Here is a 19,004-nt window from a genome sequence, read left to right on the forward strand (position 1 = left end):
ACTTTTAGTTTAATTTCTTCTAGTAATTTGATATACGTAAAATATTATCATAACAATTAAAATATACAACACTACTGTCTCTGAAGGTGATTTGATCGGTGGTACGAAAATGTTTCAATACATCAAGAATCAAGATTTCAGTTCACCATCAACCATTCCTGCACATTAAAAATACATTATAAACAAAATCAGTTTTAGAGCATTACCTTACCCCACGGTATTTTGATTTTTTTCATATAAAAACCATAAATCTTCACATTAAAAGCACAAATCAAATTAAATGCACTGTTATTCTGTTATTATTAAAGAAACCGAATAATAACGTTAAAAAGCAGCAATAGAACTGACATAACACAAAATAAACCCAATATTTAATTCAAATAAAACCTAGAATAGAGCGGAAAAAACGTTTAGAGTGGGGAGTTGAGAATTAAAGTGATATATGCAACCAATCCTACAAGCTAAAGGAAATGGCGTGAATTTCAATAATAAAAAAATCATGCTAAATGTCAAATCAACAAAATCAAAATACATGCACATTTATATCGTTTATCCTGATAAAACCTACCATTAACTTGACCCCTTATTACTTGACTCATTATATCCTGACCCCGACCCTTCTACAAAACCCTGGATCATTTATCCATAATTTTTGATTCATTATAATGAAGTATTTGGTAGATAAATCATATGAGAAATAAGGGAATTTTTTAAATTTGCTCATACATTCTGCAACCATACATATCACAAATTAATAGTTATAAAAAAGTTTATTTATTTTATAAAATATTTTTTCATGATAAACGATTTAATAGCTGGCTTAGTTGCCGCAGTAGTAAAGGCGACAGGATGGTCCCCCTGTTGCGATAGTCGCGAGTTCGAATTCTGCTGGGGCATGTAAGTAAATTTGTGATGTTTGTGAATGCCCTTAGGTAAGAGTACAAAATCCGACAAGGAAAATGATCCCAGTCACGCCAGTAACCAGGCTGGGTAAGACGGGATGTCTTCTGGGATAATTTCTAAGTCAATAGGCTTAATAATAACTCGCCAGTCAATAGGCTTAATAATAAACTAACTTTAAAAAAGACAAGAAAAAAAAATTACTGTATAGTATTATAATAATTACATGCAATAACATGCAATTTATAATTTAATTTTAAACGAAGTAGTATTACTTTTATATTTGAATGTTCTGTGGATCTGTAAAAAAGAATGGAATTTTTCTATGAAATGGAATAATACCCCACAAATATTTTATTGTATTTTAATATGTTAATTGATATTTTTAAATATGTCCGCGGCCAGAAAACATATCGATAGAAAATAATTTTAAAAAATCAATATATGGGAGGAAAAAAAATACCGAAATCTTTAGTGCAATAACTACGGTATTAAAAAAAATAAACCAATATAAACCAAATCAATAGATTAGCCAAAATTATCTATATTTTTACTAATAATATCGATAGTTTTTATCAAGAATATCGAAATTTTTTTTACCCCCTACAGCTCTATATTATTATGTTAAGGTTAGTTCTAGTGTGTTTCCCCGGTTATATATGTTTTCTCTTTATATTATTTGAGTATGATTTGCTTTAATTGTATACTACTATTATTTTCCTTGTTAAGCTTAAGTTATGGATTGTTATTAAATGATATAAAAATATTTTTGGCGACAGGGACTCTATTGTTGGTAAATAGCAATGTTTATAGTTAATTCACTGGTATAAAAGGATCTATATCTGGGACGCTTTTAACTTTGAAGAATAATAGATACCTCATCGTGGTATCTTTATTCGGAAACGTGGAAAAATAATCCCTCTGTGCCAGAAACAAACCGAGTTTTAGGTTTGACTAGTGAACCAGCAGAAGACAAATCCTCATTAAGTTCTAGTCACGAATTGCTGAATGTAATGATATTACATTTTCATATGAATTAATTAACGAAGAGGTATATTAATGTGAAATTATTAGATGCAATTATATATCAAAAATTTCATTGACCTCACAATACAGGTTTTACCATCGCTTTCTATTTAGGAAATGAAAATTAAGCAGTGGATGGTAAAAGCTTGAAGAATGCTCAAAGGAAAGCTGCACAGAGGGCTCTGAAAAATACAGAATATCAACATCATTCTTTGAAGATCAAAAAGAGTGAAAAGAACCTGAAGAAACACCTGTAGCTTTACTAAACAATTTAGCATTAAAGGTAGGGATGTCTGTACAATACTCTATAATTAATGATATTTTGGTATTCAATATTTATTCAATTCATATTCATATTCATATTCATAAGGTGCCTTTTAGGAACAAATAGAAGGCAAGACTGCATCACCAGACATTTCAGAGAAAAAATCTTATTTGCATAAACTGAATGACACGGTTCATTTTAATGATACTCTTCATGTTAGAAGAAATGATTCTGACACGATGGGACCTTTCAAAGTCCATTTTAACGTCAACGACGTCAAATTTTATGGAGAGGCGCAAACGATAAAAAATGCTCGTAATGAAGCTGCATTGCAAGCTCTAAATTATATTAACAAAACAAGGAGGAGTTCTCATTTGAAGCAATGGGTAGACAATTTATTATAGAAAATGATGATTAGATAACTTACCTTTATTTCAGGTAATTGCAAAGAACAAAATCAAATGATAAAATTACCCATTTTTATTGTGTATGAAGCTGCTCAAAAACGTAATTTGGAGGTTAACTTGGAGATAGTCTGGGCCAGCCCATAAGAAATCATTTACAACAAAATGCACGGTTGATGATTTAGAAGTCGCTGGATCAGGAAGATCGAAAAAGGATCGCTTCTGAAAATGTTACCTGGTTTAGTGAATATTCCTGAGATTGAAGGGTAAACACACAAACAGCAAGAAAACTCTAAAACTCCTCTCCAGCAACCAACAAAGTCCAAAAATAAAAATAGGAAAACAAAATTGTAGACTATTTTCGATATGATTGATAGAATGTTTGACAATGTGGTAGATTTTGACAACGGTCTTATTGGTAAAGTACAAGGCATGTCAGAGGTAATTTAAATTAGTTTTTATGATATCAAGTGTATTTTTATAGTCTATTTTCAGGATGATGCCAATTCCAACAAATCTTAAAATTAGGTCACCTTTTAAACTTAGAAGTACAATATACTGAGTTCCTTGAGAATGAACAACACTACGCAGTCTTATGATTGGGAACAATATAAGCTTTTGTAAGAAATTATTGATACAGAGTTTTTTAAAGCCTTTTTCCTTACATTATTATTTAGATGTGCTTGAGTGAAGGCGTAAATATCAAAAATTCTCGTGACCTAGTAGCTAAATATGGATTGAATGTGCTCTTTTAACTAGGATTACTAGATAAATTTTTCGAAAATTCCACAGATGTCAGGTAATTTTATTTGGTTTAAATTCGCTCGGCAACCCAAAAAACAAATTTCTACAATCTTGTCAAATGTCTGTTTCTAAACAATCGGTCTTGCCGTATCATTTTTATTTTCCCACAATCTTATTACAGATGAAAATACACTTATTTAATATTGTAGTAATATTTTGGACATAGAATTATTCCAAGATTGATATATAGGAGACAATCAACATAGAAGATGAGAAAAAGGATTCTGAACTGTGACTTTATGTGTTATTTAGTATTATATTTATGTTATAAGACCGATTTTCATAAAATTACATTTATAGATATAAGTTACTTTGTTGGCAAAGGTTAATAAATAAAAATTGCACTGAGCTCAGTTTATTTTGATATATTTTGTTTGAACCTCTGAGTTGGACTTTGATTTTTTGAGTAAGGTATTTCTGTTACCTTTAATTATACAATTCCCTGTTAAAATAAAAGAAAATGAGTTTGCATTTAGGGAATTCGTTGAAAATATCTAAAATTTCATTTTAATTCGGAATATTTAATTAATTTGTCGAAAACAAATTTTATAAGATATTTTAAATTTTATAGCTTAAAATGATTATATGTAATGATACAATTATTGTCTGGAGCTTTATTTTATTTATAGTATATTGTGAAGTAACCTTTGAACTCTTAAATATAACTAATCATATTTTCTAGTCCAGCAGTTGGGTTAAATAGGAATATATTCGGATCAATTTTCTAAGATAACACACTATATTTCATTCATCCAAGAGAAGAAGATCCAAGATGGAAAGGTAATTTTAATATAAAATACACTATGATTCAGCTGTTTTTTCATTAAAACATAATTTATTCTATATTATTGCTATAATAATAAATAAAAAAGGTTCTATTTTTAACAACTACCATTTAAGTAAGAAAAGAAGACATCGTTATCCCGTAGGTTAATATTGGTAATTTGAGTGACATATTAAGAAAATTGTACAATATATATTATTATGAATTAAACATTATATAACCAATTATTTTATTGATATCATTTTTATTATTTTACCTGTCTGTCTATAAGTCTGATTATAAATATGCATAGAATTTGTCCGTATTAAAACAAAAAAATTGTTTCAAAGAGACTTGGCTTTGGCTTTATTCCTGTTACAGTCTGTTAATTCTTCTTCAATAGTCTGAAAAAATATATGCCCAGCTTAAAACACTATTTTTTCTACCACTTTAAGTATCTACACTATTTAAATTTATAATATATATTCTTCACAATTTCTGTCTGACATGTCATGCTAAAATTATTACTTACCTTGAAAGGATTAATTTTTCTTAAATTACACATTCTAGATGTAAACTGATATTCTGATAGTCGGCGATGGTCCAACTGGAATAAGCGCGACTATACGAGCCAAACAACTGTTGGACGCGGAAGGGAAGAAAATCAGGGTCGGTGGAATCGAAGTCATAGCACACTTGATCGGTGGTCTATACGGAACATAGATTTTTAGGTAATCATCGTCGAGAAGGCCCTATAAATGGGACTGGAAAGAGAAGGGCGCGCCTCTGAACACTCCCCTAACGGAGGATAAGTTCGGTCTATTACCTAGCACCGGTAGGATTCCGGTACCAGCCCTGCCAGGTTGGATTCTTTATCTTAAATCGATTTATATATTGAATAAATGATATTTCGTCAGGAACTCCGATGTTTAATCACGGGAACTATATCGTCCCGCTGGGACACGTTATTCGGTGGTTGGGAGAGCAAGCTGAGGCCGTGGGCCCGGGTTATGCACCTTCCGAAGTCCTGTACAACGATGACGGGAGCGTTAAAGATATCGCGACGAATGATTCAAACATAAACCGGGTGCGCGGAGCACACCATCGGCTGGCCCTTGGATAAGAACACCTACGGAGGATCCTTTCTGTATCATTTAACGACGAGGTATCCCTGATCGCCGTCGGGTTTGGATTACATCAATCTGTACCTGAGCCCGTACAAGGAATTCCAAAAGTACTGAATATCCAAAGATCGGTAATGCGGTAATGTTCGTTTCTTCGCAGGTTCAAACACCATCCGTTCATAAAGCATCACTTCGAAGACGGCAATAGGATCTCACCAGGGCACCGGCAGTTTTCACAGTATCCCCAATCTCACTTTTCCTGGAGGATGCTTAGTAGTCTTTGCCACGGGTTTTATTACCTTGCCGAAAGTTAGTTAAAAGGATTGTACCTAATGAAAAATTAGAGCATTACACAAAAATAAGTTTTTTTTATTAATGAATTGTTTAAAAGTTCATAAAATAATCACCCAAATGTCATCAAAACACAACTGGAATCTTTTAAAGTCAACTAAAAGCGTACATATAGTGTATAACACAAATTATGTTAGGCAACACTTTAAACTCGCAAAATCCTGTCAAACGAAACTTAGGCGTCTTCGACGGACTCGAAGATTGTTATTGTCCCGCTGGTGTGTATAAGTTTGTGTCACTCGATTCTGGAGAGGGCCATCCACCGTAAGACGTGCAACATCAAGGACCCCAGCCAGAATAACTGGGTGGTCCCAGAAGGAGGTCGCGGCCCAGCTTACAACGCAATGTAAGGACCAATGAGATTTAACATTTTCCTATATCTTTTTATTTATATTGTATTAGTTAAGAAGATACAATTTTTGTATACAAATAAACTTTATATTGTAGTTCTACCAGTATCGGTGACTAGCTTGATTCATCCCTTGTTTCTTCCTTTAGCTCTTCTCTTTCTTTGAACTGATTCTCGGCCGCTCTGTAATGTTCTGGCCAGTCTTTTGGTTGCTTATTTCCATACATCTGTAAATCAATAATAACCTGACAATGTGCTTATAAGTCAACTGAAATAGTTACCTCACACACGAACTGTAAAACCTTCATCTTTGAGATTTCAATTTCAGCTCGAATCCCCCATTGGAAAGTTTGTATTTTCGTTTTCTCATCAAACTCACAGTGAAGGTAATAATTCTTTATCAAGGTTTCTCTTATATATTCTTTGACTTTACCGAAAAATGGATGCTCAACTTCTACATCAATATCCAAGGACTTCAGGAAACTATAAAGGGATTCTGAAATAATAAATCAACAATATAAAAACAATAAAGGAATGGTATCGTAGAGCTCACTGTCTGATACTGGCGCGTTTGTCATAAATATATGGGATAAAATTAATAGAGTCAGTATCTTGTGAGCAGCATTTGGTACATTTGAACCAGTTTCATAACTAGAAACACATTCTTCCTCTTCATCGGAATAATTTACAGAAGGCAACATACTAATTAAAAAATAAATTTTTTTTTTCATTTTTACATCATCATATTCAGTAAGTGTGTAACCATATACCTAAAAATGTATGCAAAACAATATCAACAACATCCATATAACAATAATAATACCAACATTTTCCAGAACCTTAATTGCTTGTTGTATAACACTATCCACGCATTGGCCCTTTTTGTGAATTACATTTTGATTTAATTCGGATCTGGTATAAAATGAATTTTCGTCAGCTTTAAGAATAATGTACCTGACTACATCATTGATTATATTTTCTGTATTTTGATCCGGTACGTCTGGATCAGTCTGTGATTTGGTTTTTTGAGACCCGCTAACTGATCTTCGCTTCTTCGACATTTTTACGACTTGAAGAACTTTAAAATCGTGTATCAGCTATCTCCATACAGCACTATCAACACAAAAATTTAAATAACTAGCCGCTAGGGATGCAGAAAAAATATCGATATTTTTTTGTCGATATATCGATATTTTTTAGATGATATAATTTCAGAAGATTAAGTACAATTAAAAAAAACTTTCAAATCGGAACTTATTTTTAAACGTTTAGTGAATTCTGGTACTTAATTTTAATGGTTTATCAAAAATACCGTTATTCCTTAAGAGTTTTAGAAAAAAATATTTTTTAGGCTAATATTTGACTATGTTTATTTTCAATTAAAAATATACATACATTTTTTTGTAAAATATCGATATATCTTATACTTATTGCAAAAAATATGGATATTTTTTCCTTCGACATATCGATATTTTTTGTGGCCAACATGCCTACTAACCACTACAAAATATGCAAAATCTAATGCACGGCTTAGCTTTTTATTTTAATTCTTAATGTCAGACGAGTATGTTCGATCCCTTTCCTATATAAATTGTAAGAGAGGAAAGGACGGATATAATTGCTTGGAGCAATTAATTTAATATTTGCTTATATTTTACAACCTTAGTATACGCGAGACGGAGATGTACGTATTCCTTCACGTACTAACTTTAAAAAAGAAAAAGAAAAACATTACTGAATACTATTAATATATCTATAATACTTAATTACATTTTAAAGGAAGTGGAGTTACTTTTATATTTGAATGTTCTGAGATGAATTGCTATTTTTAAACAATATACTAAATAAATATAAACAATACAATACAACTTAAACTAAACATGTATTACTATGTGATATATAACATGTATTACAATAACCATGAATTAAAAATGATCGCACAATAACTACTAGAGCTTTTTAAAATAAAATTAATGCTTTATTTATTATCGGACAGAAATATTTTCTAACAAAAACCGAGGGTGTTAGATACACACCAAAAAGTCAATCAAAAGAAATATTACCTATTACTTATTTGTCATTCACAATTTTAATTTTTTACCCTATTACATTAACAATCTTGAAAAATATCGTTCCAAAGTGTTGCTATATTAATATACAATATATTTTTATTTAGAAGCAAACTACCAAAAAAATCATAAAACTAAATATATTATATATAAATCTAGGAAAGCATAAATTCGGTATACATTTTTGTCAAGGTCGCGCCTAGGACGACAGAGTAAGAACGTTAAAAAGCAGTCGAATGAAACTAGTAGAACCGAAAATAGTAACTAAAAGTACACGACTCAAAAACAGTCGATAGTAAAAAGTAATACAATCAGTCGAACCGAAACTAGCGACTGATTAGCCATAGTTCCCAACGCTAATTATGTTCTAATAAAAAAGTGCATTTCCTTACTGCCCCAACTAAAATTGAATTAGTGTTGGTAACTATCGAATAAAAACAGTCGATTCGACCACTATTTTTTAAGTTAATCATGTTTCTCCCATAATAAAGTTAAGTGAGTAATTTAAAAATGATGTTACTAACATTTGTCTTAAAAATATCTTCAATATATGCCCGAAAATATATTTGATTTATAATAATCATTGAAGTAATTTACGTCTGCATATTAAAGTATACGCAAAATATATCATGAGCTAACACTTACTAACCATTTTCAAATTCCATTTAATAAAACCTAAGTATTGAAACATTTAAAATTTATACATTATAACAAAGGCGTCATAAGTGAGATTATTTTTAAAATTGTAGAATAACAATCAGCGCACCTAAAAGCAAATATACATATATATTCTTATTCTTCCCTTTTATATAATAAACATAAATATGGAATATTCAATGAAGTAAAAACTGTTCGTATATTAAAAACTTTTAGTTTAATTTCTTCTAGTAATTTGATATACGTAAAATATTATCATAACAATTAAAATATACAACACTACTGTCTCTGAAGGTGATTTGATCGGTGGTACGAAAATGTTTCAATACATCAAGAATCAAGATTTCAGTTCACCATCAACCATTCCTGCACATTAAAAATACATTATAAACAAAATCAGTTTTAGAGCATTACCTTACCCCACGGTATTTTGATTTTTTTCATATAAAAACCATAAATCTTCACATTAAAAGCACAAATCAAATTAAATGCACTGTTATTCTGTTATTATTAAAGAAACCGAATAATAACGTTAAAAAGCAGCAATAGAACTGACATAACACAAAATAAACCCAATATTTAATTCAAATAAAACCTAGAATAGAGCGGAAAAAACGTTTAGAGTGGGGAGTTGAGAATTAAAGTGATATATGCAACCAATCCTACAAGCTAAAGGAAATGGCGTGAATTTCAATAATAAAAAAATCATGCTAAATGTCAAATCAACAAAATCAAAATACATGCACATTTATATCGTTTATCCTGATAAAACCTACCATTAACTTGACCCCTTATTACTTGACTCATTATATCCTGACCCCGACCCTTCTACAAAACCCTGGATCATTTATCCATAATTTTTGATTCATTATAATGAAGTATTTGGTAGATAAATCATATGAGAAATAAGGGAATTTTTTAAATTTGCTCATACATTCTGCAACCATACATATCACAAATTAATAGTTATAAAAAAGTTTATTTATTTTATAAAATATTTTTTCATGATAAACGATTTAATAGCTGGCTTAGTTGCCGCAGTAGTAAAGGCGACAGGATGGTCCCCCTGTTGCGATAGTCGCGAGTTCGAATTCTGCTGGGGCATGTAAGTAAATTTGTGATGTTTGTGAATGCCCTTAGGTAAGAGTACAAAATCCGACAAGGAAAATGATCCCAGTCACGCCAGTAACCAGGCTGGGTAAGACGGGATGTCTTCTGGGATAATTTCTAAGTTGGCCACTCGCCAGTCAGTAGGCTTAATAATAAACTAACTTTAAAAAAGACAAGAAAAAAAAAATTACTGTACAGTATTATAATAATTACATGCAATAACATGCAATTTATAATTTAATTTTAAACGAAGTAGTATTACTTTTATATTTGAATGTTCTGTGGATCTGTAAAAAAGAATGGAATTTTTCTATGAAATGGAATAATACCCCACAAATATTTTATTGTATTTTAATATGTTAATTGATATTTTTAAATATGTCCGCGGCCAGAAAACATATCGATAGAAAATAATTTTAAAAAATCAATATATGGGAGGAAAAAAAATACCGAAATCTTTAGTGCAATAACTACGGTATTAAAAAAAATAAACCAATATAAACCAAATCAATAGATTAGCCAAAATTATCTATATTTTTACTAATAATATCGATAGTTTTTATCAAGAATATCGAAATTTTTTTTACCTCCTACAGCTCTATATTATTATGTTAAGGTTAGTTTTAGTGTGTTTCCCCGGTTATATATGTTTTCTCTTTATATTATTTGAGTATGATTTGCTTTAATTGTATACTACTATTATTTTCCTTGTTAAGCTTAAGTTATGGATTGTTATTAAATGATATAAAAATATTTTTGGCGACAGGGACTCTATTGTTGGTAAATAGCAATGTTTATAGTTAATTCACTGGTATAAAAGGATCTATATCTGGGACGCTTTTAACTTTGAAGAATAATAGATACCTCATCGTGGTATCTTTATTCGGAAACGTGGAAAAATAATCCCTCTGTGCCAGAAACAAACCGAGTTTTAGGTTTGACTAGTGAACCAGCAGAAGACAAATCCTCATTAAGTTCTAGTCACGAATTGCTGAATGTAATGATATTACATTTTCATATGAATTAATTAACGAAGAGGTATATTAATGTGAAATTATTAGATGCAATTATATATCAAAAATTTCATTGACCTCTGCACAATACAGTTTTTACCATCGCTTTCTATTTAGGAAATGAAAATTAAGCAATGGATGGTAAAAGCTTGAAGAATGCTCAAAGGAAAGCTACACAGAGGGCTCTGAAAAATACAGAATATCAACATCATTCTTTGAAGATCAAAAAGAGTGAAAAGAACCTGAAGAAACACCTGTAGCTTTACTAAACAATTTAGCATTAAAGGTAGGGATGTCTGTACAATACTCTATAATTAATGATATTTTGGTATTCAATATTGTTTAGTTAAATATAGACATATAAATAAGGTGCCTTTTAGGAACAAATAGAAGGCAAGACTGCATCACCAGACATTTCAGAGAAAAAATCTTATTTGCATAATCTGAATGACACGGTTCATTTTAATGATACTCTTCATGTTAGAAGAAATGATTCTGACACGAAGGGACCTTTCAAAGTCCATTTTAACGTCAACGACGTCAAATTTTATGGAGAGGCGCAAACGATAAAAAATGCTCGTAATGAAGCTGCATTGCAAGCTCTAAATTATATTAACAAAACAAGGAGGAGTTCTCATTTGAAGCAATGAGTAGACAATTTATTATAGAAAATGATGATTAGATAACTTACCTTTATTTCAGGTAATTGCAAAGAACAAAATCAAATGATAAAATTACCCATTTTTATTGTGTATGAAGCTGCTCAAAAACGTAATTTGGAGGTTAACTTGGAGATAGTCTGGGCCAGCCCATAAGAAATCATTTACAACAAAATGCACGGTTGATGATTTAGAAGTCGCTGGATCAGGAAGATCGAAAAAGGATCGCTTCTGAAAATGTTACCTGGTTTAGTGAATATTCCTGAGATTGAAGGGTAAACACACAAACAGCAAGAAAACTCTAAAACTCCTCTCCAGCAACCAACAAAGTCCAAAAATAAAAATAGGAAAACAAAATTGTAGACTATTTTCGATATGATTGATAGAATGTTTGACAATGTGGTAGATTTTGACAACGGTCTTATTGGTAAAGTACAAGGCATGTCAGAGGTAATTTAAATTAGTTTTTATGATATCAAGTGTATTTTTATAGTCTATTTTCAGGATGATGCCAATTCCAACAAATCTTAAAATTAGGTCACCTTTTAAACTTAGAAGTACAATATACTGAGTTCCTTGAGAATGAACAACACTACGCAGTCTTATGATTGGGAACAATATAAGCTTTTGTAAGAAATTATTGATACAGAGTTTTTTAAAGCCTTTTTCCTTACATTATTATTTAGATGTGCTTGGGTGAAGGCGTAAATATCAAAAATTCTCGTGACCTAGTAGCTAAATATGGATTGAATGTGCTCTATTAACTAGGATTACTAGATAAATTTTTCGAAAATTCCACAGATGTCAGGTAATTTTATTTGGTTTAAATTCGCTCGGCAACCCAAAAAACAAATTTCTACAATCTTGTCAAATGTCTGTTTCTAAACAATCGGTCTTGCCGTATCATTTTTATTTTCCCACAATCTTATTACAGATGAAAATACACTTATTTAATATTGTAGTAATATTTTGGACATAGAATTATTCCAAGATTGATATATAGGAGACAATCAACATAGAAGATGAGAAAAAGGATTCTGAACTGTGACTTTATGTGTTATTTAGTATTATATTTATGTTATAAGACCGATTTTCATAAAATTACATTTATAGATATAAGTTACTTTGTTGGCAAAGGTTAATAAATAAAAATTGCACTGAGCTCAGTTTATTTTGATATATTTTGTTTGAACCTCTGAGTTGGACTTTGATTTTTTGAGTAAGGTATTTCTGTTACCTTTAATTATACAATTCCCTGTTAAAATAAAAGAAAATGAGTTTGCATTTAGGGAATTCGTTGAAAATATCTAAAATTTCATTTTAATTCGGAATATTTAATTAATTTGTCGAAAATAAATTTTATAAGATATTTTAAATTTTATAGCTTAAAATGATTATATGTAATGATACAATTATTGTCTGGAGCTTTATTTTATTTATAGTATATTGTGAAGTAACCTTTGAACTCTTAAATATAACTAATCATATTTTCTAGTCCAGCAGTTGGGTTAAATAGGAATATATTCGGATCAATTTTCTAAGATAACACACTATATTTCATTCATCCAAGAGAAGAAGATCCAAGATGGAAAGGTAATTTTAATATAAAATGCACTATGATTCAGCTGTTTTTTCATTAAAACATAATTTATTCTATATTATTGCTATAATAATAAATAAAAAAGTTTCTATTTTTAACAACTACCATTTAAGTAAGAAAAGAAGACATCGTTATCCCGTAGATTAATATTGATAATTTGAGTGACATATTAAGAAAATTGTACAATATATATTATTATGAATGAAACATTATATAACCAATTATTTTATTGATATCATTTTTATTATTTTACCTGTCTGTCTATAAGTCTGATTATAAATATGCATAGAATTTGTCCGTATTAAAACAAAAAAATTGTTTCAAAGAGACTTGGCTTTGGCTTTATTCCTGTTACAGTCTGTTAATTCTTCCTCAATAGTCTGAAAAAATATATGCCCAGCTTAAAACACTATTTTTTTCTACCACTTTAAGTATCTACACTATTTAAATTTATAATATATATTCTTCACAATTTCTGTCTGACATGTCATGCTAAAATTATTACTTACCTTGAAAGGATTAATTTTTCTTAAATTACACATTCTAGATGTAAACTGATATTCTGATAGTCGGCGATGGTCCAACTGGAATAAGCGCGACTATACGAGCCAAACAACTGTTGGACGCGGAAGGGAAGAAAATCAGGGTCGGTGGAATCGAAGTCATAGCACACTTGATCGGTGGTCTATACGGAACATAGATTTTTAGGTAATCATCGTCGAGAAGGCCCTATAAATGGGACTGGAAAGAGAAGGGCGCGCCTCTGAACACTCCCCTAACGGAGGATAAGTTCGGTCTATTACCTAGCACCGGTAGGATTCCGGTACCAGCCCTGCCAGGTTGGATTCTTTATCTTAAATCGATTTATATATTGAATAAATGATATTTCGTCAGGAACTCCGATGTTTAATCACGGGAACTATATCGTCCCGCTGGGACACGTTATTCAGTGGTTGGGAGAGCAAGCTGAGGCCGTGGGCCCGGGTTATGCACCTTCCGAAGTCCTGTACAACGATGACGGGAGCGTTAAAGATATCGCGACGAATGATTCAAACATAAACCGGGTGCGCGGAGCACACCATCGGCTGGCCCTTGGATAAGAACACCTACGGAGGATCCTTTCTGTATCATTTAACGACGAGGTATCCCTGATCGCCGTCGGGTTTGGATTACATCAATCTGTACCTGAGCCCGTACAAGGAATTCCAAAAGTACTGAATATCCAAAGATCGGTAATGCGGTAATGTTCGTTTCTTCGCAGGTTCAAACACCATCCGTTCATAAAGCATCACTTCGAAGACGGCAATAGGATCTCACCAGGGCACCGGCAGTTTTCACAGTATCCCCAATCTCACTTTTCCTGGAGGATGCTTAGTAGTCTTTGCCACGGGTTTTATTACCTTGCCGAAAGTTAGTTAAAAGGATTGTACCTAATGAAAAATTAGAGCATTACACAAAAATAAGTTTTTTTTATTAATGAATTGTTTAAAAGTTCATAAAATAATCACCCAAATGTCATCAAAACACAACTGGAATCTTTTAAAGTCAACTAAAAGCGTACATATAGTGTATAACACAAATTATGTTATGCAACACTTTAAACTCGCAAAATCCGGTCAAACGAAACTTAGGCATCTTCGACGGACTCGAAGATTGTTATTGTCCCGCTGGTGTGTATGAGTTTGTGCCACTCGATTCTGGAGAGGGCCATCCACCGTAAGACGTGCAACATCAAGGACCCCAGCCAGAATAACTGGGTGGTCCCAGAAGGAGGTCGCGGCCCAGCTTACAACGCAATGTAAGGACCAATGAGATTTAACATTTTCCTATATCTTTTTATTTATATTGTATTAGTTAAGAAGATACAATTTTTGTATACAAATAAACTTTATATTGTAGTTCTACCAGTATCGGTGACTAGCTTGATTCATCCCTTGTTTCTTCCTTTAGCTCTTCTCTTTCTTTGAACTGATTCTCGGCCGCTCTGTAATGTTCTGGCCAGTCTTTTGGTTGCTTATTTCCATACATCTGTAAATCAATAATAACCTGACAATGTGCTTATAAGTCAACTGAAATAGTTACCTCACACACGAACTGTAAAACCTTCATCTTTGAGATTTCAATTTCAGCTCGAATCCCCCATTGGAAAGTTTGTATTTTCGTTTTCTCATCAAACTCACAGTGAAGGTAATAATTCTTTATCAAGGTTTCTCTTATATATTCTTTGACTTTACCGAAAAATGGATGCTCAACTTCTACATCAATATCCAAGGACTTCAGGAAACTATAAAGGGATTCTGAAATAATAAATCAACAATATAAAAACAATAAAGGAATGGTATCGTAGAGCTCACTGTCTGATACTGGCGCGTTTGTCATAAATATATGGGATAAAATTAATAGAGTCAGTATCTTGTGAGCAGCATTTGGTACATTTGAACCAGTTTCATAACTAGAAACACATTCTTCCTCTTCATCGGAATAATTTACAGGAGGCAACATACTAATTAAAAAATAAAAATTTTTTTTCATTTTTACATCATCATATTCAGTAAGTGTGTAACCATATACCTAAAAATGTATGCAAAACAATATCAACAACATCCATATAACAATAATAATACCAACATTTTCCAGAACCTTAATTGCTTGTTGTATAACACTATCCACGCATTGGCCCTTTTTGTGAATTACATTTTGATTTAATTCGGATCTGGTATAAAATGAATTTTCGTCAGCTTTAAGAATAATGTACCTGACTACATCATTGATTATATTTTCTGTATTTTGATCCGGTACGTCTGGATCAGTCTGTGATTTGGTTTTTTGAGACCCGCTAACTGATCTTCGCTTCTTCGACATTTTTACGACTTGAAGAACTTTAAAATCGTGTATCAGCTATCTCCATACAGCACTATCAACACAAAAATTTAAATAACTAGCCGCTAGGGATGCAGAAAAAAAATCGATATTTTTTTGTCGATATATCGATATTTTTTAGATGATATAATTTCAGAAGATTAAGTACAATTAAAAAAAACTTTCAAATCGGAACTTACTTTTAAACGTTTAGTGAATTCTGGTACTTAATTTTAATGGTTTATCAAAAATACCGTTATTCCTTAAGAGTTTTAGAAAAAAATATTTTTTAGGCTAATATTTGACTACGTTTATTTTCAATTAAAAATATACATACATTTTTTTGTAAAATATCGATATATCTTATACTTATTGCAAAAAATATATATATTTTTTCCTTCGACATATCGATATTTTTTGTGGCCAACATGCCTACTAACCACTACAAAATATGCAAAATCTAATGCACGGCTTGGCTTTTTATTTTAATTCTTAATGTCAGACGAGTATGTTCGATCCCTTTCCTATATAAATTGTAAGAGAGGAAAGGACGGATATAATTGCTTGGAGCAATTAATTTAATATTTGCTTATATTTTACAACCTTAGTATACGCGAGACGTATTCCTTCACGTACTAACTTTAAAAAAGAAAAAGAAAAACATTACTGAATACTATTAATATATCTATAATACTTACATTTTAAAGGAAGTGGAGTTACTTTTATATTTGAATGTTCTGAGATGAATTGCTATTTTTAAACAATATACTAAATAAATATAAACAATACAATACAACTTAAACTAAACATGTATTACTATGTGATATATAACATGTATTACAATAACCATGAATTAAAAATGATCGCACAATAACTACTAGAGCTTTTTAAAATAAAATTAATGCTTTATTTATTATCGGACAGAAATATTTTCTAACAAAAACCGAGGGTGTTAGATACACACCAAAAAGTCAATCAAAAGAAATATTACCTATTACTTATTTGTCATTCACAATTTTAATTTTTTACCCTATTACATTAACAATCTTGAAAAATATCGTTCCAAAGTGTTGCTATATTAATATACAATATATTTTTATTTAGAAGCAAACTACCAAAAAAATCATAAAACTAAATATATTATATATAAATCTAGGAAAGCATAAATTCGGTATACATTTTTGTCAAGGTCGCGCCTAGGACGACAGAGTCAGAACGTTAAAAAGCAGTCGAATGAAACTAGTAGAACCGAAAATAGTAACTAAAAGTACACGACTCAAAAACAATCGATAGTAAAAAGTAATACAATCAGTCGAACCGAAACTAGCGACTGATTAGCCATAGTTCCCAACGCTAATTATGTTCTAATAAAAAAGTGCATTTCCTTACTGCCCCAACTAAAATTGAATTAGTGTTGGTAACTATCGAATAAAAACAGTCGATTCGACCACTATTTTTTAAGTTAATCATGTTTCTCCCATAATAAAGTTAAGTGAGTAATTTAAAAATGATGTTACTAACATTTGTCTTAAAAATATCTTCAATATATGCCCGAAAATATATTTGATTTATAATAATCATTGAAGTAATTTACGTCTGCATATTAAAGTATACGCAAAATATATCATGAGCTAACACTTACTAACCATTTTCAAATTCCATTTAATAAAACCTAAGTATTGAAAAATTTAAAATTTATACATTATAACAAAGGCGTCATAAGTGAGATTATTTTTAAAATTGTAGAATAACAATCAGCGCACCTAAAAGCAAATATACATATATATTCTTATTCTTCCCTTTTATATAATAAACATAAATATGGAATATTCAATGAAGTAAAAACTGTTCGTATATTAAAAACTTTTAGTTTAATTTCTTCTAGTAATTTGATATACGTAAAATATTATCATAACAATTAAAATATACAACACTACTGTCTCTGAAGGTGATTTGATCGGTGGTACGAAAATGTTTCAATACATCAAGAATCAAGATTTCAGTTCACCATCAACCATTTCTGCACATTAAAAATACATTATAAACAAAATCAGTTTTAGAGCATTACCTTACCCCACGGTATTTTGATTTTTTTCATATAAAAACCATAAATCTTCACATTAAAAGCACAAATCAAATTAAATGCACTGTTATCCTGTTATTATTAAAGAAACCGAATAATAACGTTAAAAAGCAGCAATAGAACTGACATAACACAAAATAAACCCAATATTTAATTCAAATAAAACCTAGAATAGAGCGGAAAAAACGTTTAGAGTGGGGAGTTGAGAATTAAAGTGATATATGCAACCAATCCTACAAGCTAAAGGAAATGGCGTGAATTTCAATAATAAAAAAATCATGCTAAATGTCAAATCAACAAAATCAAAATACATGCACATTTATATCGTTTATCCTGATAAAACCTACCATTAACTTGACCCCTTATTACTTGACTCATTATATCCTGACCCCGACCCTTCTACAAAACCCTGTATCATTTATCCATAATTTTTGATTCATTATAATTAAGTATTTGGTAGATAAATCATATGAGAAATAAGGGAATTTTTTAAATTTGCTCATACATTCTGCAACCATACATATCACAAATTAATAGTTATAAAAAAGTTTATTTATTTTATAAAATATTTTTTCATGATAAACGATTTAATAGCTGGCTTAGTTGCCGCAGTAGTAAAGGCGACAGGATGGTCCCCCTGTTGCGATAGTCGCGAGTTCGAATTCTGCTGGGGCATGTAAGTAAATTTGTGATGTTTGTGAATGCCCTTAGGTAAGAGTACAAAATCCGACAAGGAAAATGATCCCAGTCACGCCAGTAACCAGGCTGGGTAAGACGGGATGTCTTCTGGGATAATTTCTAAGTCAATAGGCTTAATAATAACTCGCCAGTCAATAGGCTTAATAATAAACTAACTTTAAAAAAGACAAGAAAAAAAAATTACTGTATAGTATTATAATAATTACATGCAATAACATGCAATTTATAATTTAATTTTAAACGAAGTAGTATTACTTTTATATTTGAAT

General features: G+C 30.9%; 2 protein-coding genes, 1 long non-coding RNA gene and 1 pseudogene across 4 annotated transcripts; 2 read left to right on the forward strand and 2 right to left on the reverse strand.

The window, feature by feature from the left end:
* Window positions 1–6,018: 6,018 nt before the first annotated feature.
* LOC143197576 (non-structural maintenance of chromosomes element 3 homolog) lies at window positions 6,019–7,072 on the reverse strand. Its single transcript, XM_076406115.1, has 4 exons — window positions 6,814–7,072; window positions 6,540–6,756; window positions 6,268–6,482; window positions 6,019–6,213 (listed from the first exon to the last, which is right to left on the reverse strand). Exons 1-4 carry the CDS (start codon window positions 7,045–7,047, stop codon window positions 6,103–6,105), a joined length of 777 nt encoding a protein of 258 aa, XP_076262230.1. The 5' UTR covers window positions 7,048–7,072; the 3' UTR covers window positions 6,019–6,102.
* A 5,113-nt stretch (window positions 7,073–12,185) lies between these two features.
* On the forward strand, window positions 12,186–13,771 carry LOC143197202 (uncharacterized). The gene is made up of 3 exons (XR_013005952.1): window positions 12,186–12,302; window positions 12,990–13,087; window positions 13,642–13,771. It is a non-coding gene; the product is annotated as an uncharacterized LOC143197202 (long non-coding RNA).
* A 48-nt stretch (window positions 13,772–13,819) lies between these two features.
* LOC143197201 (electron transfer flavoprotein-ubiquinone oxidoreductase, mitochondrial pseudogene) lies at window positions 13,820–14,374 on the forward strand (annotated as a pseudogene). The gene is made up of 3 exons (XR_013005951.1): window positions 13,820–13,933; window positions 13,989–14,305; window positions 14,356–14,374. The product of XR_013005951.1 is annotated as an electron transfer flavoprotein-ubiquinone oxidoreductase, mitochondrial pseudogene (transcript).
* Window positions 14,375–14,993: 619 nt separating this feature from the next.
* On the reverse strand, window positions 14,994–15,596 carry LOC143197374 (non-structural maintenance of chromosomes element 3 homolog). Its single transcript, XM_076405756.1, has 3 exons — window positions 15,449–15,596; window positions 15,177–15,391; window positions 14,994–15,122 (listed from the first exon to the last, which is right to left on the reverse strand). The coding sequence occupies exons 1-3, from the start codon at window positions 15,594–15,596 to the stop codon at window positions 15,012–15,014; spliced, it is 474 nt and encodes a 157-aa protein (XP_076261871.1). The 3' UTR covers window positions 14,994–15,011.
* Window positions 15,597–19,004: the final 3,408 nt, after the last annotated feature.

This window comes from Rhynchophorus ferrugineus, unplaced genomic scaffold, assembly GCF_030347505.1.
Source record: "Rhynchophorus ferrugineus isolate W39M unplaced genomic scaffold, kcgeb_rfMv2 rfM5, whole genome shotgun sequence".
Lineage (NCBI taxonomy): Eukaryota > Metazoa > Arthropoda > Insecta > Coleoptera > Curculionidae > Rhynchophorus > Rhynchophorus ferrugineus.

Bases quoted from the DNA above. Each gene is read 5' to 3' on its own strand.
- LOC143197576 (XM_076406115.1), bottom strand. From the start codon at position 7,047: ATGTCGAAGAAGCGAAGATCAGTTAGCGGGTCTCAAAAAACCAAATCA. The intron at 6,757-6,813 runs GTTGGTATTATT...ATACATTTTTAG, and splicing joins CAATTAAGGTTCTGGAAAAT to GTATATGGTTACACACTTAC. The intron at 6,214-6,267 runs GTAACTATTTCA...ATTGATTTACAG, and splicing joins TTTTACAGTTCGTGTGTGAG to ATGTATGGAAATAAGCAACC.
- LOC143197374 (XM_076405756.1), bottom strand. From the start codon at position 15,596: ATGTTGCCTCCTGTAAATTATTCCGATGAAGAGGAAGAATGTGTTTCT. The intron at 15,392-15,448 runs GTGAGCTCTACG...TTATTATTTCAG, and splicing joins AAACGCGCCAGTATCAGACA to AATCCCTTTATAGTTTCCTG. The intron at 15,123-15,176 runs GTAACTATTTCA...ATTGATTTACAG, and splicing joins TTTTACAGTTCGTGTGTGAG to ATGTATGGAAATAAGCAACC.